Source organism: Glandiceps talaboti, chromosome 7, assembly GCF_964340395.1.
Source record: "Glandiceps talaboti chromosome 7, keGlaTala1.1, whole genome shotgun sequence".
Classification (NCBI taxonomy): domain Eukaryota; kingdom Metazoa; phylum Hemichordata; class Enteropneusta; family Spengelidae; genus Glandiceps; species Glandiceps talaboti.
Window position 1 is genome coordinate 10472306 of NC_135555.1, and position 26625 is coordinate 10498930.

At 35.6% G+C, this 26625-nt stretch overlaps 2 protein-coding genes across 3 annotated transcripts in view; one reads left to right on the plus strand and one right to left on the minus strand.

The window, feature by feature from the left end:
* Positions 1–354: 354 nt before the first annotated feature.
* On the plus strand, positions 355–19812 carry LOC144437611 (granule associated Rac and RHOG effector protein 1-like). 2 transcript variants are annotated; one of them, XM_078126587.1, is made up of 12 exons: positions 355–409; positions 1022–1635; positions 10291–10464; positions 11330–11461; positions 12376–12699; positions 13335–13493; positions 14401–14615; positions 14918–15450; positions 16163–16655; positions 17519–17677; positions 18145–18211; positions 18854–19812. In XM_078126587.1, exons 2-12 carry the CDS (start codon positions 1255–1257, stop codon positions 19175–19177), a joined length of 2961 nt encoding a protein of 986 aa, XP_077982713.1. In that variant the 5' UTR covers positions 355–409; positions 1022–1254; the 3' UTR covers positions 19178–19812. The 2 variants fall into 2 exon arrangements, with proteins under 2 accessions (XP_077982713.1, XP_077982714.1); XM_078126588.1 differs by having other exon boundaries at positions 17525–17677.
* Positions 19813–22663: 2851 nt separating this feature from the next.
* The window catches only part of LOC144437692 (twisted gastrulation protein homolog 1-A-like), a 9966-nt gene continuing 6004 nt past the window's right edge, over positions 22664–26625 (minus strand). The window contains exons 2-4 of the mRNA XM_078126696.1: positions 24868–25082; positions 24164–24379; positions 22664–23537 (exon numbers count right to left, since the gene is read on the minus strand). Coding sequence (XP_077982822.1) covers positions 23332–23537; positions 24164–24379; positions 24868–25081 — 636 coding nt within the window. The 5' untranslated portion in view covers position 25082 and the 3' untranslated portion in view covers positions 22664–23331. The remainder of the gene's footprint in view (positions 23538–24163; positions 24380–24867; positions 25083–26625) is intronic.

A 26625-nucleotide genomic window follows, 5' to 3' on the forward strand; every position in this document is an offset into this window, starting at 1 on the left:
GCAGGGTCATAGGGTAATGTCGAGAATGTATACGAAACATCAAGCCTTGGTAGTTTTTCTCCTCAAAAGAGTTAAACATTATTTGTGTCAAGAGTAATTTTATTGCATTCAGATCGTGATAGTACATGAATAACGAATGATTGATAGGCATTTAAATGATTCATTTACTTTGAAAAACAAAGTTATAGTGCTTATCCCCTAAAATATATAGTTGAATCCATAACCATATATAGCTATAGTATGCCAAAAACGAAGTTTAACCTCTGGTAAATTGCTTCCGGAGTTGAAAGTTTCGTGGAGGTAGGTGTGAATAGTGTACACGACACAGTTAACAGTTTCCAACTGACAATATAGCGTAAATATAGCCACAATACGTCATAGGGCATCACCTTTTGGAGTTAACGCGCTCGTAAGTTGTGGGTCGTTTGTCTATTTCGTGGTTTTGTGACTCCGTGTAAACGTCTTACTTCTAACGTTGTCGTAGTTCCAAAGGCTTGACGCATCTCAGTGGACACTGCGACTAGTCTAGTAGTATGGTATGTTATCTCGTCTGCTCGAGTTCCACTCGCATCATACGCGTCTCACATCTGAATCCAGTCGTCCGCAAATTTATATAATTGACTAGTGCAAGAAATCCATGTAGTACCCAAAGTCGTTTCACGTTTTGGCTCTGTGACTGGATTTGAACACTTCGGAGTTTTGTCAATTTAGAATTACAGAGCCAAATTAGAAAGTTCCACTATTGACATAACGTAATTATTAACGCTATGCTGTGATCCTGCATAAGATATTATGACGTCGGAGCATTATTGCGGTCAGAGTTGTATTGTTTTATTTTTGTTTACTTCTCGATGGGCACTGTAAACAACTTTAATTAATCACATATTAATATTATTATTGTTATGTACGTATATATATATTTAACAAAATTGAAATTTATTGCGAAAAATGTAAAGTTGCCTTTGCTGTCTGCAGATACCTGTTCTAAACATACTTTCAATCAATGTTGATATCTCCACAGCCATCAAGTGTACAGTTGTTTTCCTTGGGAGACCCACAATGAGCCAATTTGCTGGGGTCTAATGATAGTGAGTATGTCCTCTGGGAGTTTGTCTGCAAGTGCTAATGGTGGAGATAATGCCGTTGGTATATAACACACTGATCCGCTTTTATGTACTTAGTAGTCCATGAATGATGGCCTAGTGCTACAAACGACACGGTCAGAACTAAGGGAGCAGAACTGAGAAATTTACAATGGCTGGTTTGAAGAAACAATTTTTTTCCTCAAAACAGTCTAAACACGAACCTTCAGAGCACCAGAGTCGCTCAATGTTCCATACAAGTATGCCAGATACTTTCAAGTCACAGCTAGAAGGAGTGCAACACTACAGTACCACGTATTTAGATGCTTTAGATCTCCTATGCAGCTCAGCTGCCAAGTTAGCTGAGACATTTGTCGGTGCCCTACGCGATACACCATTCTGGGAGGCATCAGTGCAACTACAACAAATATCACATGATATAAGTTCAGCAACAAAGTCTGTCAGCTTACAAGTCAGGGAAGATGCGGTTGCCCTGGTAACTTCCATGATCAAAGATGGAGAAAATCCAACAAGAAATGATGAGAATGTTCAGGTAAGTGAAAATGAAGTCTTCAACAGAAGGAACTTCCTACTTGATCTTGTCAAATGGGAATGAACTATTAGACTCGCTAACAATTCCAAACTTATCCCAATGCCTGAAATATGCAACAACATTTGAGAATGGAATTTGTTTTTTAAAAAAAGGTAAAACCATCTTGATTTGAATTCAAACATTCAAACAGTAAGAAACTTTTTGTATAACTGATACCCAAGACTGGCAAAGCTCCTTCGTCTATTTGTAAGACTTAATTCTTCTGGAACGTAGGGTTATTTAACTTTCTGTTGACTAGCATCATCAAAAATATATATATTCTATGTCAAATAATGAACAGAAAGAGTGAATACAATGATGTAAAATTGAAATTTGGAAACTGAGGTTTCGTGAACATCATCTCATGTATTTGTTGTATATTTTGTATGTATGACATTTTTGGCATATAGCGAATTTTTGAAGTACATGTACATGGAAGATTGTAGATTTAAATAAAGGAGGTCCAAATTTTATACCAGCAATTTTAAAGGGATATAAAGTAGGTAAAATCTACCCGAGTTCCCCATTCAGTGAGTCACTTTTCCAGGGCTCCCAATACAATGATATACAGTACAGTTTGTGAGAATTATTGACAGACTATGCCTGGTTTTCTTGATTTTCTCCTTTGTACATTCTTGCAAGCCAGACCACATATTTCTGTTGAAGCAATGAAATATGAATATATATATCTCTTGGTGGGTAGAATTCGGACAGAGCCATAATGCCTGTGGTTTACGATGTTGTATTTCTATTACTGGGGTTAACACTGCAGTACACAAGTCTTTGTTAAAGAACTGAAAGTAGCAAAGTAAAATACTTTAAAATGCTGAAAGTAAGTTGTTGTTTTTGCTGACCTTTGGCTCTTTTTTTACATCTCTGCAGTTATGTTGTGGAAGGAGATTGTAAAATTGATTTAGACAGTGGTCAGATCCTGTCTGATAAACGACTTGACCTTACTTGACATCCACGTCAAAGTGTTCAAATGTAAACAGTATTTAGTGGATGACTTCACATATAAAGGCATGAAACAGAAGATAAGACCTTTTTTTATTGATTGCTATACAGACCTAAGTCCAGGTTTTGTCATTTTTAACCTGATAAGAAAATTGTACAAAGTACTGATAACAGCAGTGCTAGCACTCTCTCTCTCTCTCTCTCTCTCTCTCTCTCTCTCTCTCTCTCTCTCTCTCTCTCTCTCTCTCTCTCTCTCTCTCTCTCTCTCTCTCTCTCTCTCTCTCTCTCTCTCTCTCTCTCTCTCTCTCTCTCTCTCTCTCTCTCTCTCTCTCTCTCTCTCTCTCTCTCTCTCTCTCTCTCTCTCTCTCTCTCTCTCTCTCTCGCTCTTTCTCTTTCTCTCTGAAGTATTTATGATCAAAGGTAAACGATAAATACATTCACTACAGGAAGGGTTACTAAAATATTGATGAGAATTTGCATTGAATAGTGAAGAATGCAGTGAACAGATAATGGAACTCCTTCATGTGTAACTTGGGAATTTATCAAGAGTTCGGTCCATGCAACCCTCAAATTATTGTAATTCATACTTTATCAACGTGAAGCAAATAAGGTTTGAATCAACCATGTATACACCAGATCCAACAAGGTTAAATGCTTGTTAAATACATTACTCCATTGTGCATGTACTTACGGATGGGGTTATTGATGGCCAAGCATTTAACAGTTAGCTCACACTGCAGTCTGGGGTTGAACGTGCTAAGTGCTGGCTGGGTTATCGTAGCCATTGTATGAGCAGAATGAGAGTGTATAGACATCTCTCCATTTCCAGTGGTTTGATTTAAAATCAACTCGATATATCTTGTATGTAAGGGTGATGTTCAGTTTGACCCTACTGAATAACACAGGTTTTCTCAGGTACTTGTTTTGTGTGCAGGCCTTACTACTAGAGCACTGCACGAGTAGACCGTACTAGTATCTCAACTTTCAAATTGAATTTGGATCAGTGAAGTATATCATTACTCCATAGTAGCAATAATGATACTGAGAACACTTGTGATTTCTCAGTGTTCTCTTTTCAAAATGCTATTACGTTTTCAACCACTCCAGAGATGACTACCATTGTACCAACATCATATGTAAATGATATGCTAATGATATGCAAATATTTTTTTGTAAAAAAAAAATGATATGTAAATTAGCCATTATCCTTAATATTTATCCTGCAGAGAACCTTGCTTTTCTCTTTAAAAAATGTGAAAAGTGAACCTATCAGGAAGAAGCACCGGGAGTGATGAAAATCCAAATCTTTTAGTCTATGTCTACAGCCAATTCAACAGGACTACGCTACGGTCATTACATGTATAACTAATTATAAAATTTAAAAAAAAATTCCAGTGGAGCACACTGTATATCATTTGACATTACATGCTTTAGAACTCGGCAGACTGAGAACAAAGTTTAAATCAACAAACAAACTGATGACATTCATTCCTATAGTGTCAGTGGTTGTGATATGACAATGTAAATGTTTATTGTGTCAGTAACTTAAATATTTCAACAACACTCACAGCAAATTTTAGGTGACATAATACAGTCAATTTCTAGTATTCGTCTCAATCAAAACCAATGAAGGGAATTTTTTTTTAAACTTGAATTTGATCAACCAAACAGAAATTTACATATACATGTATATAGAATTAGATGTACAGAAACATGCCATGCTAAGATAAAAATATAGACTTCAGTGAATTATGGAATAATTTATTGATTTTCACTTCAGCGAGTATGATCAACGAAAAGTAATCTACCATGACATAGATGTATTGATAATTGAATTTATCAATTTGGTTATTTTGCAATGTTGCAGAATTATTATTTTCACGAGGAAGGTAAAATTTTGAAGGGGCAGTGTGGCTATGATAAAGAAACGTTTTCATAATTTAATTTGAGAATACATTCAGAGTATTGGGATCATTCACAGTAAGTAATAGTCTAAAAGTGACTTTCACTACATCACTACATGTCTTATCTTATCCCAGCAAGTATGCAATGTTCTGGAAACCAACTTTATAGCCTTCTTGTGAAAGAAGTATTACATGAAGTAGTCTGAAAGATCCAAGTCATTGGTCCAGTTATGTAACCCCCCCCCCCCCCCCCCCCCCCCCCCCCCCCCCTTGAATGTACACACATGAACACAAACAATACCTGAATCTTTCAGGTTACATATGAAGGTGCCCAAGACAAGGGAATATTCAGGCCAAAGTATGTATGTCTGTTGCTTGGTAGTACATGGTTGTACGTGATGTGTGGCCGCAATATACTACTTCAAAGGACTAGTTTCGCTAATACTTGGCGCCTCTATATTATGCATGTAATGAGATTACACATGTACCGTAATCTAATTCAACAAATGATTACAAAAGTTCCTTGGAATCACATTCACAAGATTATGAATTTGTTTGGTACTAATGACCAATGTGGAGTTGTGATGTTCAAGAATGGCTGCATGGTTAGTAAACTGCATGTTGCCAGTTCAACCCTTTACAGTCTGTAATACTGCTGCCATTTGTTTCTGAATGAGGTTAAAAGTCCTTACACAAGATTTTGGACCACCATTGTGCCCTAGTCAATCCAGCCAACTGTATAAATGGGGACCTATTAGGATTGAAGTTATGTGAATGATTTAATCCTAAACACTTAGATAGGCAGCAGGAATTATATAGTTCCCAGGAAATATAATGGATATTGTGTCACTGTAGGTTTGTGTCAAGGTTTATAAATGTACAGTACTTAGAGTGCAATAATGGAAACCACTATGTGTAATGATACATAATTACTAAGCAACCATACATATGTCAGTAAGCACAACAGTATAAATACATAGAAAGTAATTTTGATCCACAATTTTGAAGAAAAACAGTTGTTGTGGTCAATTTGTTAGGGCTTACAAGTGTGCACAGATATATATTACGTTGATTATTTTGAATCACTTAATTCATTCAAGTATTATTATCTGGATAGTCTGTTCAGATTATAGTAATCATAATTATTTAAATTGACAAGTGGATGAAAGTATTTTCAATTTCACCAATTAAACAATGTAATATTTTACCCAGTAAAGTACTTTTCTTATTAACTAATCATTATCCATTATTTTATAGTATCTCCTTTGTAAAGTGGATGTAGAGATTTCAGAGATTATGGCTAGATTGATCACTGTTGTCATATTTAAGAAATTTAAGTCCATTGGCTTTGATGCATAACAGTGACAAAATGTAACTAGAATAGGGGACTTGCAATTGAGACTGAGCATGCTCAGACGCAAAGGACTATGCGATTATCTGTGGTTACTGTAATACCTAATCTGGAGCTACTGATAAAATTAACCTCCCACAATTGTCAGAATAACTATGCTGTTCACTGTATTTGTGGTTACAAACAATGTATCAACATTGTTTACAATACTAATTGATTAGTATTTATGATCACGTTTCCCATGATGCAACATTCAACATGGCGGGTTTGCATGTTCCCTATTCCTTGAATTGCTGTCTTTCTTTAAAGTTTAGTCCAATAGGCATTAACTTTAATATGATCATCTCCACCGTATAGTAGTAAAGTGGAATTCTCTAGCACAGAATTCAGTTTATTACCACCAACAGACTATTGGAGTTTTGATGTAAATGTGGTGGTATTATTGCATCCTCATGTCACTTGCATTAAAACTGGAGGTTGAATTTGTAGTAAACTAAATGAAGTAACCAATTAGAACTGCCTGCCAGTGTATGATGGGTTATTTAGTGACATGTGCTGTTCATCCCATCCCCAGCAGGAGATTTAGTGAGATTTTCAATGAATTTGTCCGTTTGATGATACGTTTGGAAAGAGATCATAAGAGAATGACTACACATAGAGTAAAAGAGACTACATCGTTCTGGGCTGTGAAAGGCAAGAGGTTAGCGTCTAACACAGTGAGTTTGAAACATGCTACTATTGAACCATGTTACAACCAAAGTACAGTTGGTGTGTAAAGTCAATAGACCATACTTTTGAACAAATGTTATTACAAAAATACAGTTGATGTAGAAAGTCAACAGGTCACACGTTTTTAACCATGTTCTAGCCATATATATTACTTGTCATGTGCGGTAATTTGGCATGCTTTCCACAATTTTGAAATAGCATATGGCAGCTGTCTAACTGCTGCTTTATCACATATCTTTTAGTAGCTTAGAATCCGTGCTTTACTCTCAGTATAGAGCTTGGGAAAGTGTAGATAAAACAAAATTTACACTGTCCATTTTATAAAGTTAAACATTTCCACCCACGAAGTCACAAACTAAATGAATGAACAGGTGAATAAATGAATGTATAAATAAATAAATAAATAAGTAAATAAATATATAAATGTGACATGATGATGCAAAAATGAACTTCACTACTTTGAGACTGATTATCCATTTATCATTGTACCCTTTATGAAGCTAATTTGACGCTCTACGACACAAAGTAATCTCTTGTGATGTACTATTACGCAACCCCTTACTGTATGATAGTGACTAACTAGAAACTCCAGTTTTATCTTTTTTGACAAATAATAAAAATATGTTTCATTATTAGAGGATATATTGCCACTGATTACAAAATTGATACATACATGTATTGTAATTGTATTTGTTTGAACAACTCTATGTAACTGCTCCTCTTTTAACCTCAATTGATTTGACTGGAAGAGAACAATGCTGTGTAACAATAGCATGGATACAAATGGTGAGACAATGGAGAAAGTTGAAATGTCTTAAAATGGATAATTTCAGACTTGTCCATTTTAAGACATTCCAAGTTAAGAAATGAAATTGGAAACTTTGTAGATAGAAGTCCATTTCTAATAAGATATTGGAGGGGAGGGGAGGGGCCTGTGGCTTCTACAAAGACTTGTTACAAGTCAAGAAATGAAATTGGAAACTTTGTAGATAGAAGTCCATTTCCTAATAAGATATTGGAGGGGGGGAGTGTGCCTTCTACGAAGACTTGTTACAAGTCAAGAAATGAAATTGGAAACTTTGCAGATAGAAGTCCATTTCCTAATAAGATAGAGGGGGGGGGGGGTGTGCCTTCTGCAAAGACTTGTTACAAGTCAAGAAATGAAATTGGAAACTTTGTAGATAGTGGTCCATTTCCTAGCAAGATATGTATGACTTGGCAGCCCATTAGTTGTATGAAATCAAAGTGTCTTGACCTTTCCATGACCAGAGATAAGCAATAACTGTAGTGTGAATGATATACACAAGGGTATAAAATACTAGAATACTATCAGTTCACCATCAGTGCAATAGCTAGCCTGCCTGTGTTCTGTTATCGATGCTTGGCATTTTACTGATACTAAATCTCTGTGTATAGACTCCTCAAAGAGGGAATGTGACATGTCTAATTTAGTCCTACTAAAGTCTATTGCACTTCAGGTTTTTTTCACTGAAAAAAAAATCAATTTTTAATTAACGTTCTTCAATTTTCTTTTTCATATAAATCATATATACATTGTATTTTCTCTCATAGATATATTAATGCAATTTAATATTACTTGTCAAGTTGTCTGTATTACGTTTAGTTAGCGTTATCAATTTCACGTTTTTCACGTTTTGCACATATTGTAAATATGCATACCAGTATAGGTAGTGTTCAGTACAGGCATTTATTTATGAGATGATTCGATCTATCGAAATTCAATTCACCACAGAGTTGCAATTTCACAGAAGCTAAGACTGTAAATGTACATTTTCTCCTTATTCTTTAAAGTCTCAATACTATATTATAGCGTATGAATACCCAAATGTCTTGATGCATACAAAGAGATTGTGGTATATTATGATGTCATCACCAGATGTTTTCCCATAATCCCTTGCAGGAAATCCAAAAATGGCTGAATACATGATAAGTGCAGTAGGGGCTCCTATACAAAAATTCAAAGTTGAATAAATTTACCAAGATGCTATTTAATCACCCCAAATCATTTGTTTGTTGATAGCAGTAATCAATACAAGTGTACTAAAGGTAGAAATAAGTCTGACTGAACTTTTCCTTTAAGTTGATAGCAGTAATCAATACAAGTTTACTTAAGACAGAAATAAGTCTGACTGGACTTTTCTTTTAAGTTGATAGCAGTAATCAATACAAGTGTACTAAAGGTAGAAATAAGTCTGACTTATCTTTTACATGGACTTGACCTGGAGATGGATTTTTATTTCTGAGTTATATGTGAAGCATTAACGTGACCCATGACTGGTTAATCCTGGTATTATTCCTAGACTTCTTAGTTTGATTTCTAATATAGATAAGTCAGTCATAGCTGATTGATATTACCAAGTTATCAAGTCAGACTTAGTGATATTTTGTAAATGGAAAAATTGACATTTGGCTTGTTGGAATTCTAGAATCTAATAGAGATATGACTAATATAATTTCCATTACGATAAACAGTATTTAGGAATAGCCATCAAGATTTGTACTGTGTATACTCAGTAGTGATGAAGTTGAATCTTTTAAAGTTAAATGGTTTGTTTCTTAGGTACTATTAGTCGAGTCATCTCCACCGTATAGTCAAACGGATTTCTCTAGCAAAGAATTCCATTTTTTACCACCAACAGTGATAGCTTATGATATTGGAACTCTGATATATATATATATATATATATATATATATATATATATATATATCACTTACCATTCACACTGGAGGTTCGGTTTGTAGTAAACTGAACAAGGTAACCAATATCAACCATCTGACAGTGTGTGTGTGATGGATTACTGCTGACATTATGTGCTGTTCATCCCTTCCCCAGGAGGAGATTTACCGTAGCTAGATTTGTGATAGAATGTCCATTATATTATACATCAGAAAGAGATCATAGAGAATGACTACACATCATAGTAACTACCAGGGTAGACTAAGATACTATCAGCAGTAAATGAGTACAAGAAAAAAAAAGGAGTTTAAATCTTCGATAAGATTTGCGCCTCAGCTGGCTTTCTTTCTCTTAAATATTAAAACTTTTAATATTGCATATTTCAGTGGTGAATAAATTCTGTAGAAGATAAGAATAAATTCTGTAGAAGATAAGAATATCAACAGCGTAAAAAGGGAGACAAAAAATGCGGTTTGACAAAAGTAGTTTATAAAACTGGGTGAAAGTGGGTAGTTGTTTATGTCTCCAACTAGCCCATAATATTTCCAACTAGCCCATAATATATGTACTATCACTAGTTATTACAATTAAATGCCAAATTTTGAAATAAATTGATAATGACATGAGAATGGTAAAAATATTGTCTTGGTTACATTCTACTGTAGCTGGTTACCAAGGAAACAAAGTCAGATTCAGTTTTGTGATTGTGTTTATCTCCTTGTGGGCCACTGTATTGTCATTATTACCAGAGAAATACTATAAAATATAGAAAATCTTCTATATTTCCTGTGAGGTTGTTGCCTAGGAAACAAAGTCAGATTCAGCTTGTGTGGTTGTATTTATCTCCTAGTGGTTCATACCAATGTCAGTTATACTTTGGGCCATGAATTACTATGAAATATAGTAAAAGATTTATTTTGAAATTTTGTATGAAATCAGAGAGATGAATGTTTTGTTTTTGTTACTTTTTCCCCTGTAGGTGGTGGCCAAGTGTTTCCTATGCATGTTACAGACTCAAATTCAGTTCTTTAGTACAGCCATGGGATTGATGGACCCTCTAAGTAAATATAGTGACATCATTGACATTATCCAGGAATATGAAGACAACCCAACCATGAAAGAGGCTTGTCATTCATGGCTGGCTGCATCACAGGTAAAAAAAAAAAAACAGATAAAATTTATGAATAGAATGAAGATGATTATGAAGAATGTGTTGAGCTCTGTGTACGCATAGTTTCCTTTGTCTACATCACCGTTTCGCTTAATGGAGAATTTATGATAGGACAGAGAAGTCTTTTGAGTACAAAGTATTAGATATCTTTAGAAATTGAATTGAAAAATGATTAGAATGTGTGTGGTTCCATTTGCCTTTAGCAGTTTTCTGTAAGGTTACATTGGAACTATCTTTTAAATTTGAACAACGTGCCCGTGTCTGTGTCTGTGTCTGTGTCTGTGTCTGTGTCTGTGTCTGTGTCTGTGTCTGTGTCTGTGTCTGTCTGTGTCTGCATGTGTGTGTGTGTGTGTGTTTGTCTGTGTCTATGTCTGTGTCTGTCTGTGTGTGTGTATGTGTATGCGTATGCATGTGTGTCTGTGTGTCTGTGTGTGTCTGCATTCATACGTGCATGGATATGCATATGGGCATGTGTGCATGTACGTACATAAATGAATTGAAAAATAATTGGAATGGTTCATTGTGCCTTTATCAGTTTTCTGTAAGGTTGCATCTTCTAAATCTGCACAGTGTGTGTCTGTGTCTGTCTGCATTCACATATGCATGTATGTGCATATAAGCACATGGGCATGTGTGCATGCATGTACATAAATGGGTGTGTTTATGTGTATATGTGCATGTGTGCATGTATGTATGTATGTATGTATGTATGTATGTATGTATGTATGTACATATGTGTATGTGTGTCTGTGCATGTGTGTGTGTGTATGTGTGTGTGTGTGTGTGTGTGTGTGTGTGTGTGTGTGTGTAATTTTGTAATTATAAAATGCATATTTTTTTTTCACAGAATACCAGTATTTTGAGGCATGGCCAAAATCTTACAAGTGATGAAGTACAGTTACTAGTAGTAAATCAGGATAACAGAGATCCAGAACCTAAAGTTATAGAAGTCAAATCCAACTATGATGCATACTTACAGGTTGGTAGTCTGTCCACAGATATACTGTAATAATACAGTCTCTAATGTTTGCATAACAACAAAATATGCTTTTACATTCATTAATTTGTCCCCCCCCCCCCCCCCCCCCCGATTTCAGAGAAGCATCAACTTGATCTTGTGCCTTTATAGGGTATCTTTTTTTTTAATTTTTTTTTTAATTTTTGTATTTTATTTACGTACAAAACAAAGAAGTACACAGCACACAAGGAAAAACAGAACGAAAAGAATATAAAGAAAGGCTAGAGAAAATTTGACTTGCATCCAAAGAGTTTGATTTTGTGGAAAAAAAACAGCAGCTATAGGGTATCTTTGCTATGGGCTATTGCATCATGGGAGTCAACAGAATCTGATATTATATACTCAAGTTACATACTGAATAATCATGTCCAGCGTGCCTATACCCTTCTATGTAAAACAGTTCTCATGAATATTCATTCATGTAGACACAACAAAGATAACAGACAAACACCCCTTACACAGCCTCTATCTACTCTGTATGTTGTTAATGATAACAAAAACAAATACAAATGTAACAAAATACAGAACAGATGCTGTGTAAGAGATGTCTGTATGTTATCTTTATTGTGTCTATCTCAACCTGAAACCTTGTGATTAGTCTCAATGATCTTGATACATCATTTCATAGCATTTTTTCAAACTATGACGAAATCTCCTGTAATTAATGGAAACTAGAGTTTATGATGATCATACATGCTTTGGAAAGTGTGAACAGCAAATATAATAAGCAAAAAATATTTAAAAGTTGATCAAATTGTGGAAAAAAATATCTTGAGTTTAAAGCTACCAAAGCTTTCATTGGTGTATATGTTTCAATCTCTGAATTTGGAATAGGTTCTCAAATTCTCTAATTTCTTTCATTTTTTCTCTCTCAGAGATACAAATATGAATTATCAAGAATACCTAGTCAGGAGCAAAGCCTTATTGGGGCTTTTAAGTTGTACCCACAATGCCTTACACTTGTACTGAAAGGATGCTGCAATGATAATGAGATTGAGGCTGCGGGCAGCCAATCAAATCCTCTGACACAGCAGCTCCTACATAAACTATACAAGAGCCGATCTCATGGGTTCTCAAAGGAAGATTGGAAAGCTCATATCAAGAAAGAGATTGGTTTTGTTGCAGTGCAGGCAGATGCTTTCCTTAGCAGGGCAATAACAAGTAAAGAAGAAGCTACCGAAAGTTTTAGTGCAAAACTGGTGAGTGTGATCTTAGTTTTCATATGTATTGTTCATTTTGTACCATCTCTCATTTTACAATCGTTGAGAATAATCTTCACCATATTGACTGTTGGTGGTTTAGAAAGAACTCTGGCATCTATGAATACGGATGTTGTGTAAATACTAATGCCAAATTTATCTTAGCGAACATAACTCAGTATGAGTAATTGTTTACAAAGTGATCATGATGCAATTCATTATGTTTGTCAACAAACAGAAAGCACTTCACTTGGACTGACAAACTTTGACATTGATTAGAATGATAAATATTAATGCCCACAAATACTAATTACTGTCAAACACTATTTTCATCAGATTTAATTTTCACTGAAAAGCGAAATCAGCTGTATTACCTGGACCTAATTTTCACTAATTTAGGAAGATATACATGGTATTTATGAATGAAAACTATTTTCAAGGGATTTTATTTTAGTGGAAAACATTGAGAATAAATTCCAAGTGGAAATTTAGTATATCACATTACCAACCAGAGCACTTTTTGGACTCCTTGGAATTTTAGGCAATGATGGAGTTCAGTTTGGGCGGAACAAATATGGGAATTATTGTGGCATCAAAGATGATATCTAACATAGTGTCTTGATTTTCTTGGACAGGATACAATTTCTAGGATCGTCCAGACAACAGCTCACCAGGCTGGCTTAGACATACCCGTAGAAGACATAGCTCTATGTGTGCTGAGTGAAATGTGTCCTAGTGTATCACACACTGCAAGTCAAATTGCTACGCAGATACTCTATGCAAGAGCTAATCTTGTAAGTGTAAAATTGTTTATAGTTTGCTGTCAGTTTGAAGCACAAATTAACCATGGAATGAGAAAGGCCAGTGTCCTCTCAAATTTTACCCTTTCTCATTCTATGGCACTGATGTTCTATGCAAGAGCTAATCTTGTGAGTATATAATGTAATGTTTAATAGTTTGTTGTCATATTGCAGTTTGCTGCAAAGTAACCACAGAATGAGGACAGTAAGGGTCCTTTGTCAAATATTATCCTTTTCTGATATCCTATGCAAGAGATAATCTTGTATAATTGTTTAGTTACTGGTGTCCACACTTGTTCCTACTGTTGCTAGCTGTTGTTAAATTCTACCAATGCGCTTTGGTTAAGTTCATACTTTTTTCCGTACACAATTAGACATCAAATTTAACACAGGTTTGGCCAAAGCAGCTAAAAAGTGCTAGGTAGCAGAGATGTAAGTACTGCATGGAAAGGCAAAATTAGCCAATCATATCACTTGATCAAGCCATCCATGGGGGTGGGGTGGGGGGTGGGTGTGGGGGTGGTGGGGTGGGGTGGATGGGGATTTACTCGCAATGGCCTTGTTATATGTGAAAAATCACCTGAATGATTAAGCCTTCCAGAAAAGTTTGGTATGGGAGTAGATTGGAGATTTAGAAAAGCTGTAATGGACAGATATTGCACTTCTTGACTTGGTTTGTTCAGTTATGGGACTTAGTTTGTTCAGTTCTGGCCTCAGTTCTCAGGCATCCAAACTTCAGTTGTTTGAAGAGTCAGGGTGATAAGTTGATGTAATATAGTACTATATACATGTGTTCAAATGACATCAACATTTATTGTCTATTCTTAGAATAGTATTCTTTATCAGATTTCAGTGATCCTCTTTTTTTGACAGTTTTGATGTTTGTTTGTTTTTTTGTCAGGTGTCGATTGAACGTGCACATTTGGAGGGTGATCTTCAACGGTATGCACAAGTGAGTGTGAATGGTGCTGTTATAATTACAGAGATACCAACACTATGGTGGTTAGTGGAAGAACTCCATGCAGAGTCCAATTGCAACGAAACACATGACAGGATAGCTTCTGTAGAGGTGGTGTACACGGCAAAGATTGACCTCACAGCATGGAGTGAGGGAAGGTAAGTAGACCAATTATTGTTAGAGGGAAGGTAGGGTAGATATGTTCTATCAGTCCTCTCTCAACAGCCTTTACTCTATTCACTGGAATGTGTGACATTTTAAATGTATATAAAGTGACACAATGTCACAAGAAATGTGGACACATTGTAGTCTAGGGAGGTTCTTTCAGGAGAAAATGATATTTTTGCCATTTACATTTGTTGTATGGATAGTTTCAACCATTTTGTGACTTGCATAGGATAACAATCTGGTGAGAAATGATAATGATCAGAGTTATATTTTTTTTTGTCCTGGATTCTAGGAGTCAGAATTTACCAACTATCACTGTTAAACTATGCAAGAATACAACAGACATGCAAACCAAAGCCTTTGCAAAACGCCCTAAAGGTATATCACTGCCAAAAGGTATTACAGAGTGCACTTCTACGCAAACCTCATCAGCTGCTGGTCAGCCTCATAGTTCACCTGAATCACCGACAAGTGGACTCAAGAAAACGTTCACCAAACTCACATCGAAATTCGGTAGGAAGTCAACGCCAACTAGTAGCCCTACAAGGAAGATTGCAAATTACCATGTTGAACAATCCAAAGAAGGTGGTGTTTCCTCATCAGCCAATCAGTGCAGACCTGGTGATATTGGCTGCCAATCAGAGTACAGCAGTGAGGGAAAGCCAGATGCAGTGGAGAGAGATCAAAACACTGGGAATATGCCAATATCTGAATGGTCGGTGAAGTCCAATGATTTACAACCACCCAAAGTATCAACTGGTAATCCTACTGTTACCTTAACAACAGATCCAAATTCACAAGACTGGAAAGTGGATAATACACCAGGTATAGTGCTCTCCGAACTCACATCAAATTGTAATGAACATAGAGTTCCCTAATAGGAATGTATTGATCTTCGTAATGGCATACAGCTGAAGGCCAGATAAAGCAAGAATCAAGAACAGTGGTCTGTCTGTTTTGTATTCAAGCTAGGGAGTTAGCATTACAGTGAGGTTAGGGACTCACAATAGGAATAGACCCCCTAGTGTAAAACTGATTTGCATCATTCAGCATAAATGAATGGCCACTGTGGTACACATGCCTCACCTAGTACTTAGCATTCAAAGTGTGGCTATATCCTAGTACCTGTGTAAATCATACCACTGTACAGTTACTGAGGGTAAATGTAGAAATATAGAGGACTCTTGTTTACCTTGTATAGAATACACTTTACCAAGGAATATTTTTTACTTTAGACGAAAATCTGCTAATTTTTGGGAAACCAGGTAACTGAGAAGGTAAATCAGGTGATATTTGCATAGATTTCCATATTATCTGGAAACCCAGTAATACACCTGGGTGAACTCCAGTAGATTTTACCTATCTATTACCCATAACAAAAACTCTGAACGAAGTGAGATGGAATAAAAATCTTTCAGTAATGCTATGTGTAGAACATTTTTTGGACTTTTGAATTTTGAAACTGTGCATAATTTGCCTAGTTTGTACTTCTTTAAAACAAATGCACTTAATTTAGATTGTTTCTTTGCCTTTACAGGCATAATTGGAAACCCATATCCAGCATCCAAGGAGAATGCCAAGAAGAGTAAACACTGGAAAGCATCAGACAATCAAGTACAAGACGTCATTGATTTGTTATCAGGTCCCGCCAGACCTAAATCTAACACTGGTCACATAGGCAGCAGTCCTGGAATGTGGCACACTATAGATGGTGGCAAGTACGATAACTATAATCCCGGCTTTTCAGAAAGTGACACTATAGACCGAAGTACTGGCTCATCGGCCGCTTCCTGGTCCACTGGGACTGATAGCAGTGGTGCAAAAGGAGCAATGACGTTGGGAGCTTATCCGGGATATGATCCGGACTTTATCAAGTATCTGGAAACTAATATTCCAGGAAGGAGAGGGCGGGGTCACAGAGGTCACAGTCATTATAGTAATATTTCACAGGTTGGAATGATAGCACCTATGCCTACAATAGATGCAGGACTCAATAGAAGTTGGCCAATGCCAGAACATATAAATGAAAGGTAAGTTTTTGAGAAGAAAGCTTAGCACCACATCGCAAAATTTTGATCTTCACATTCAGTGTATAAAACCATACAACCCTCCTGGAATGATATGCAACACAGATTTATGAGAATGAAAATTCATGGTCTCTTGGTTCATAGTATCAAAATGAAAATTTCTACTCACAGATTCAAAACAACATTTTTTTATTGAATTGAAATTTTTTTTTTTTGACTCCAGGTATAAATTTTAATTTGATGAAATAAGGATTTGTTTTCCAAGTGAATATACAATATTTCATTTTGGTCTAAATTAGGACAGAGTTTCTTCAGAACAAAGTTGCTCACACTCATGGTAAACCATACAACCTGAAATGTTGCCAGCAAATAAGGATTTGTGTTCAAGTAAATGTACAATCTTATAAATTCCATCATACATTCATATGTAGATTAACCAATGCTTTGAACTAATTTTTTTTTTTGCATGCATGTGTTTGCGTTTTAAAAAAAGTATTTGAACAATTATCCTAATTTTAACTCTTTATACAAAAGAAACCAGTGGGAAGTTTTCCTTTGCAAAATATCTGTCATCACATTCTGTTCCCCATTGAAGTAAACTGACATAGAGGGCGCTAGTCAAGTTGAAAATATGGCCAGCTTGTATACTAGTACTCTTTCCAAACCAGTATAATATAATTAACTCATCGCCCAGAAAGAGTACAATAGTTTTGTTTTCTATGATTTTTGCTACTTAAGTAAAAGTGCAGTCTTTTCTTTACTCTCCTGTAAAAGTTCTGGTGTTTCTTCTTTTTTTTCAATGATAATAATAGTTCCATCGTTTGTTCCCTCCATTAATAGTTTGAGGTTTCATTTCTTTCCTCCAGTAACAGTTCTGATGTTTTAACTAGTACCGGTATGAGTTGGAGTGCAGGACAAGATTCTGGTAGTTCTAGCGATGATTCATCCTCTAATAATGGTGAGAATGTGTTCAGTATGGGACTTGGACTAGCAGGACCAGACTTAGTAGCTGCTGTGAACAGAAGGTAGTCAATTTTATCTCAGAATTTTTTGATTTTATATTTCAGTCATGTGATAATTTCAGTCATGTGATAATTTCAGTCATGTGATAGATTTTGCAAATCTAGATATCTTGAGCATGAATTTTGTAAGTGTGTAAGAAGTTCAACATAAACTGACTGTTAGTTTATATTTCAACCAGCACTGTTGTTTTCATCATGATAATGATGTTTGATCACTACACACTTGTGAAAAATTGTATATATGATTACAGTTATGTACCCAGCACCATTGCCCACATGTCCAGTAAGAATGTACAGACAGATTTCAATGCATACCTGTTTACTGTCATATTCCAAGTTACAACATATATTCAAAAGTGTTGTGAAGCGTTGTCACAATACTGTGATGGTTTGAAGACAATTACTTGTGTATTTATATTATTAGTGATTTATCTTTCTGATTAGTAAGTGAAATGTGTTTACATTGACAGGAGGCATAGTAGTGGTGGTGAGCATGATAACGAAGATGATCACATGAAGTATTTGGATGTCATGATGGTAAGTTTATGTGTGTGTGTGTGTGTGTGTGTGTGTGTGTGTGTGTCTGTGTCTGTGTCTGTGTCTGTGTGTGTCTGTGCGTGTGTGTGTGTATGTATGTGTGTATGTATGTGTGTCTGTGTGTCTGTGTCTGTGTCTGTGCATGTGTGCATGGTACCATAAATAAGCCAGGTAGTATGTGCTCACGCCAGAAATATGATATTTTAGTTTGTGGTTGTTCCTCATCACAGTGTATCATATTCATGGCAACACATTTCAAGACTTAGCCAGGTTATTACAGTAATATGTAGGGCCTGTCATGTTGACGTTTAGAATTTTCTATTTTGAAAAGCAGAACACTAGATTTTATAAGTTGTTTGGCCAAGAAGAGAGATATAAAAGGTATTATGCTTAGTTCAAGTAACAACTTTGCAATTGGGTCAAATTTTATTTAAAAAAATAGGTATTTTATGATATCAGGTTAGGCTACATGTCCACTCCAATGTTCAACTTATATTGAAGAACAAATCAGATTTGTACAATATTCATCAGATTTTAATTGTCTACAATTTCATTTCAAAGATTTCATGATCATTTCTCAACACATTATGTAAATTGATATTTCATGAGCAATGGACTTATTTATTATACTTTATATTACAGGAAAGTAAATCTACCAAAACATGGCCACCAAAGATTTTCTGTCAAAGAAGCCCATCCAAATCACCACCACCTCCCCAGTTCACCAATCAGAACGTTCATTTGATGCCACATGATCACCTTGGCATACATCCAAGTCTGGCAGCACAGTGGAGCGATCCACTCAACCGAAGTTCAGTATGGTCAAACACACCAACTTCTAGTCAAGTTGCCACGACATCACCCTCACCTTTAACCTTTGGACATGGTGTAACCAATCCGGCATCACGCAATCATCCCAAACTTGACAGGCGACATGCTGTCAATATGCACAATTTTCCATCATAAAGCAATCTATACTGAGACAAACCAACAGTGCCAACTTTCCGAACTCAGAAACTTTTGGACAAAACTAAAGTATTTTGGAGTATCGTTTATCTTTACAATTTACAGTATAGTTATACATGTATTGCAATAGAATCACATGCACACATCTTTAACTTAGTGTAATACAGCAGTGACATTCTATGGTTTTACAAACTTTTAGAGCGTGTTAAGAACAAACATATTCACAGACTTCAGAATGGTCTGTTGTCGGATGTCAGAAGATTCTATGCATCTCAGTTACTTTAATAGATATCAAAAAGGGACAGTTTCATTATCAGGTAGAATTTATCAAGCATACAACTCTATTCGGAGTATTCACAATGCCGCTTTTGAACACATATCATATCAGAATATATGTTGGTTTTGTTCACAGGGTGGAAAGGTAAAAAAATAAGGTTGTCAAGTTTTAGTGTTCTGTTCAGTGACATGTATGTTATAGCGCCAGCTAGTGGTGAGAAGTGGAAAGAACAGACCTCGAAAAGTACCTATGTACTGGAGCTTTGATTGATATCTTTCGTTTCAATCATGTGATGATAATGAATATTGAGCAATATCAATAGATCATTTGATTTTATGTTTCATAATAAACTCCCCAATAATCCTTTGGGGCGGGGGGGGGGGGGGGTAGGGAATGTTAACTGGTTTGTGATAAGAAGGGCTGTTACTGAATATAACTAATATAAAAAGCTGAAATCTAAAGCTTCAAGTTGAGATCAAGATTCTATGCAAAACCAATGTTTTCACACTTCCTATCTGAATAGCATACTGTTTGTTGTGTGGTAGTAATAGTTTTATGTATTTTGTTTTAAGTTAAGATTTATTGCTGTGTGTTTCTGTATGCTTGTTGGCTGGTCCAACAACATTTAATACGTACAACTGTACAATGATTGTAGGTCCTCAGAATGAGTTTATACAGTCAAGTCTGTTACTATAGCTTTACAAATTATACCACAGGAGAACTATAGCCTAGAGTGGAAGAAAAAAAAATACCAATATAGCAGTGGACTGTAGAGGTAATATAGAGATGTTAGAAATGGCAAAATACTCAACAAAAGATATATTTGTGATCACAGCATAACACTTTGCCAATCAACGTGTCAAATTCTTTGATGAATTTAGTCTTCACCTGCTGACTTTTAATACAGCCGCAGTTAGCTATATCTGAAGCTCTTTTTTTCATAATGATGTTATTTTCAATTTGTTCATACTGTTGTGCTTTCTAAAGCATGTATGGTCACCTTGTGATTCAAATCCTATCAGCATGCCAAATATTTACACTTTGTTGACAAACAATTGAACAGGCTTGCCTGTTTATACATTCTGTTTACACATGGATATCAAGCCAGTGTAAACCAACGACGACTGGACAGAGAGAGGTGAGCAGATTATAAAGAATGAATTGTTTACAGTAAAAGGTTTTATATACGTTGTATATTAAATTGATGGGGGGAAATAATGAAAAGTTGCAGCTGGCTTTTTTGATGTATCATTTATCAGTCAATGGACATACTTCGGCCACAGAACATACCAGGTTCTAACAGGCCATACATTGTATTCCCCTAAATACCATAAACATAATAGTCATCAGACATAAGGGCTACATAGGTATATCTAAAAAAAATACTGTGTTATTGCATTTCAGTGTAATAGGCACCTCAGATTTTCAAAAGACTCATTGCAAATCAAGGGATGAAAATGTTCATTCACTTCATAAAGTGTTGAAATCGTGAATATAATATGCCAACGTAATCTACTATTGAATTCAAAATGTCAGCAAAAATTATTTGGTATACTTTTATGACAAAGTAAGAAATATTGATGACACAAAGAATATACAAAATGGCTGCCACATTATGCAGTATATTTAGTAAGAAATATCATTGACAACACAGTGAATTCAAAATGGCCACCGAATTATGTGTTGTATTTTTATATGGCAGTATAAGAAATTTGCTTGACAACACAATGAATTCAAATTGGCTGAAAAATTATGGATAATCTTTATGGCAAATTTTAAAAAGAAATTCCTTGGGAACAGCATAATTTATACCTGAATTGCTTTTGAATTTTGCAAATTCTGAGATTTCAAGTACCAGTATTTAGAAGTTTCTGAAAATTGTTCTCACCCTATCCAAGTCAAAACCTCCCCTACATTGTTACCCTTATATCATTTACTATTACTTAAATGGATATTTTTCAAAATTACCTTCAAAGTTCTGTTTTCAGTGTCTGTCAGTGTTGAGTTTTTGTCACGTAATGAAATTGTATGTTAGCAATGGCTGACGTTCTTCACGACTTGTGCACAGTAACGTTTGTGCTACTGGAAAACCAGACAGCTTTACACTTTGTTTTTGTGTTATTTTTAGTTGACAAATGATGGCTATTAATTTATTTCAATGGAAGATTTAATGTTTATGTTATTTCAACATGTATAGATTCCGAAACTTTGATTTTGCAATGAGATGGCACACATGTAAAGTTAGGACAGGAAAACTGATTAAAATCAAATGTTTAGAAACAAAAAAAAAAGATGTCATGTTTTCAATTGGAATGCAAACATAATATGCCCCTCATATGCCGGTTACCAATCTTCTGGTCACTTTGCAGGTATCCACCACAAGAGGGCGCCCCACATTTTGCAACGTGAGGGCTAAAATTTTCATCTTGTTGGCTGCTGATTGTATGGCAATGCATGAAGCAGAAAACAGAATGCGAGTAAAAGAACTCCATATTTTCTTGCATGTAAAACAGGATAACGGTAGTGGTTAGGTATGTCTGAAAGCTTTTCTCTCTCTGAAAACCAGAATATGGTGTAGAGACACGTGGTACGAAACTTACAATACTGAGAACTCTAGATATGTACAATTGTACCCCAAAATGTCTATATTAAAGTCTTATTAGTTAATTAAATTTCTCATGATCTGACCTATTAAAACCTACATTTGTTCAATCTAGTGAAAATATAAAATAATCATGACACCGTCTAATGGAGAATTGCAAAATCACAACATCACAGATTGCAATATTAATTTTCTTGACCTGCTCCTGGGAAGCATACCATCCATTACAGAATCTGTACGCTCATAGGATTAAATCCTTCACATTGCAACCTCTATCATACCAGGTCCCCACCAATACAACTGAATTGATGGGCACAATCGTGGTTCAAATCTTACGCAAGGATTTTAAGACTTTCGGAAAGAAATAGTAACGAGTATAGTGGTGATGCCAAAAAAATGCAAGTTGTAGATTATGAACACTGGTAACTATTTGACCATCATGATTCGATTCCACTCTACTCTGACTGCATATTATACCACTTGTGGTCTTCTATTAATAGTACAAATTATAAACATAAACTTTTTCCCATTCCATTCACAAGAATACACAAATAAAAAACAACCATATTTCACTTCATTTGTAATTTATTACCATAAAATAATCCATACTTTCCTAAAATAGAAGCTGTACCCACTTCTTAGCATGATCCTTGAGATGTTTATACATGTTTCACATCTTGTTTCTATTATTGCAATAAACAAAATTAAAATTGTGCAAGTTGTAGTCATTTCAAAGTCAATAAAATTCCCCTTCCCATACTGCCCTAAGTGAAAACATATGCGTTTACTATCCTTTTTATTTAGACTAAATATTTCTAGAATGTGACTTTCTAACAAATATATGTAAAGAACCAAATGGCAAGCATTGAACCAGCATGTGCCGAGCGTGATATTACTTCTAAACAGTTCACTTTTATGATAAACCTGGACTGAAACAACCACGCTTTTACTTACAAATGTTAATAAAGGAAGGCTGGTCCCACAAAACCCGAAGATGTATATTTTTTTTTTTTGACTTTGAATAAGTTTCCTTTGAATTCTACAAATTCAACCTATGCAAAATTACAACAACAGAAAAGTTTAAAATGTGTATACATAAATACCAAACAATATGGAGTAAAAAGGATTTGTATGAAATCAAATAATATTTTAAAGAATAAAAAAAAAATGATGGTTATGGGATACACGTATCTCTAAGTATATTTCTGAAACATCCCGAAAAACTTTGAGTGTTTTATTGAATGTGTTGTGAATGTTGTCAGCAGAGTCGTACAGCTAACAACGTTTACACAGAGGTTCATTCTTTCCATAGCTGAGACAAGTATGGCCGACACATTCACAACAATTTGTATGGAACCATCGATATGCTGATGCTCCCATGGACTGACAGGTGAGTTCGCATTGCTCCAATGATAAACATTCGTGTACGTATGCCACGGTACATGTCCCTCCAAGTGTTGAATTCATCACCATTTCTTCCTCTGTAATGTAAAAGAAGAAAACAGGGTAATTAGAATCAATATGGATGGGAAAAATATTTGTCAAGACAAGAGTAGAAGGTAAAATTGATGTCATCACAAGAAGTGTTCCCATAAACCCTTGTAGGAAATCTCCAAAAGGGCTGAACATATATCAAGTGCAGTAGGGCTTCATTAAGAGATTTAACAGTTGAGTTACTAATGTACCATTTTTATCACACAGGCAGATATCGTCACATGTTTTCCCTTAAACCGTTGCAGGAAATCCAAAAAATGGCTGAACACGTCAAGTGCAGTAGGACTTTTTTTTTTACAAGATTTCAAAGTTGAGTAAGTTTAACTGTGGTGTTTTTTTATCACCCAAAATCATATATTGATACCTTGATTCAATACAAGTTTTATGCTAAAGACAGAAATAAGTCTAAACTGTTTTTTTTCCTTTAATTAACCTATATAGATCATGTGTTAAAATATAGTAAATTTGTGGGTTGTCGATAGTTACATCACTGTGCAGTTATGCATACAACCACACATAAACTTAAAATGAACAAAACTTAGGGTAAAATAATTCGTTACTACAGCTGCAAGTGCTTCACATAACCATAGAACATAAATGTATTTGTACATACCTTTACTATGATAATCTTTGTTATAAACTTCTTTGTATGCATGCAGTGTTTCACCGATGTGTGAGAACTGATAGACTGACCACCTGTTCTTAGTGTCTTGGTAAGCGTCTTCAGTCAGTGCATCAAACAGTGAAGGTATGGCCGTCTTTGTCAGGTCTTCAACTGAACTTTTCGCAGCGTAATCTTTGTGAGAGTGATTCCTTGGTTTGCAAAGATCTAGGAACAAAAAACATAATATCTCAACTATCAAACTGATCAAGAAAATATCTTTCTTGACAGACCTCATCTGGGGGGCTGGGTGTTGTAGAAATCACGGGGAGTATTCATTTAGGAGTTGTACGGATGTGGCAAGCAAGAGAAACTCCTTACCCCTTTCCAGACTAAAACAATGGGAAATTACCTAGTACAGCCAGACAGCAAATGAATATACCCCATTCTGAAACAATATGAATTTTCAATATAAATGCCTTTAACAGGACTTCTCTTCAGACACAACAAATGCAAAAATATGCACACCCCATTTCAGACTCTGATGCCCAATCCCTTTAGGTGATACAATTCACATTATTGCTCTTCCATGACGTACCCTCTCCCGATAATTTTTTTCTAAAAGAAGGCAAGATAACATTTCCTCTACTAAAAATCAAACACATCCCCACTGAGACCACGCAGAAAATGTGAACTATATGTAAAGGGTGACATACCAACACAATCACAACACTCAGTCCATAAATTTCCAAGACATCTTGAACAGTTTGCACCACAGGTGTAGTTAGTTGGGTCACATCTACAGGACATCATGAGTTGACACCGAGACACATCACTAGCACACAGTCCTTCATTGCAGGCTGCAACTAGGTATATTGTATAGCAAGCTGCTAGGATACTGAGAACTACCTGAAATAAACAGCCCTTCATTCTGTAAAATAGAAATATTAAAATAGTGTTATTAGAGTGTATTTAGTATAAGCACAGTATGTGGTTACAACCCTTCATGTATCTTGATCATCAACACTGTTGTATATCAGACATTCATGTGTATTCTTTGTGCTAAGTTTTGAATGAAATTGACGTACTGCAGCTGTGTGTTTGTAATGAAGTGAGATTGGAGTGAGAGACATAAGAACAGACAGACAGACACACAGACACACAGATGGAAGGGCAGACAGTGAGACAGACACAGATGGAAGGAAAGAGTGAGACAGACAGACAGAAAGAAAGAGACAGACAGACAGACAGACAGACAGAGACAGACAGACAGAGACAGACAGGCAGACAGACAGACAGAGACAGACAGACAGAGACAGAGACAGACAGACAGACAGACAGACAGACAGACAGACAGACAGACAGACAGACAGACAGACGACAGGCAAATATCAGTAAATATTATACACATGCATGTACACACTGCATATAATACCCAATGCAGCAGTGAACCAACAACTATACTTAAGTAAACCTTTACTGCAAATCTTGACAAACATATCAGTCAATACATGTACTCCAATTTCTTCCATTAAGCTTTTAAAAGTGTATAAATGGAGACATTTAGAGTTGTATATCTTTATCAAAGTTTACAGCTGCTGTAATTACTATGGTAGGATAGGAAGTGAGAAGTATTCATGTATTCATTCATGTGAAACTTATACCACTTTCCTGCCATTATTATTCCGCAAAGTAAACCAAACTATGCAGCTGCTAACTTTTACATCTGATAAAAATTACACAAATTGGCAAACAGAATAATTCATCTAAAACTCCAATCCCCTGATATCCATTTGTCAGTCAGCTAATAACATTTCATCTCCAAAAGGACACCAGCCCACAAAGTGGCGTCAGAAAGTCAGCCCCGCTACGCCATTCACTATTTTTATAGTTTCCCAAACAATGACCCCTTGAACTGCATTGATGGAGTTTGAACATCTTTTGAACAGAGTACACTATCCCATCTCATTATAGGAAGACACAGGCTATTGTTAACATCTTTTCAACATTCATGCCCAGAGGGTTGATCTTTCAAAAACTTTCTTTTGGTGAAACCAGACATTGTGTAGGTAAACCCTCAAGGGAGATTTAACTTGTGAATAAAATATTTTGTAACTCTCAAAAAGGCAAAATACAGTAACACAAACAAGAGTGATGAGTTCACAGACAATCATGGAGGGTGGATGATCTCTGTTTTTTTCACATCCTGGGTGAGAAGTAAAAAGTTCAGTACAATTTTTTTTCTGAACGCTTTAAAATATTGTTCAAAACAGAAATATTGTTGATAAGCATTTAATAGCTGAAGCAAAACACAAAAAAAACATCCAACATCATCAATATAGATGTAGAGTCTTGAAAATACATTTTGCTCATATAAACATTAATTGAACAAAAAAGAGGGGGCAGCCCTTCCTTTTCCAGCTCAAAAATGACTGCAAATGTTCACAAACTTGGTAGCCTGTTTTCAATGCCAG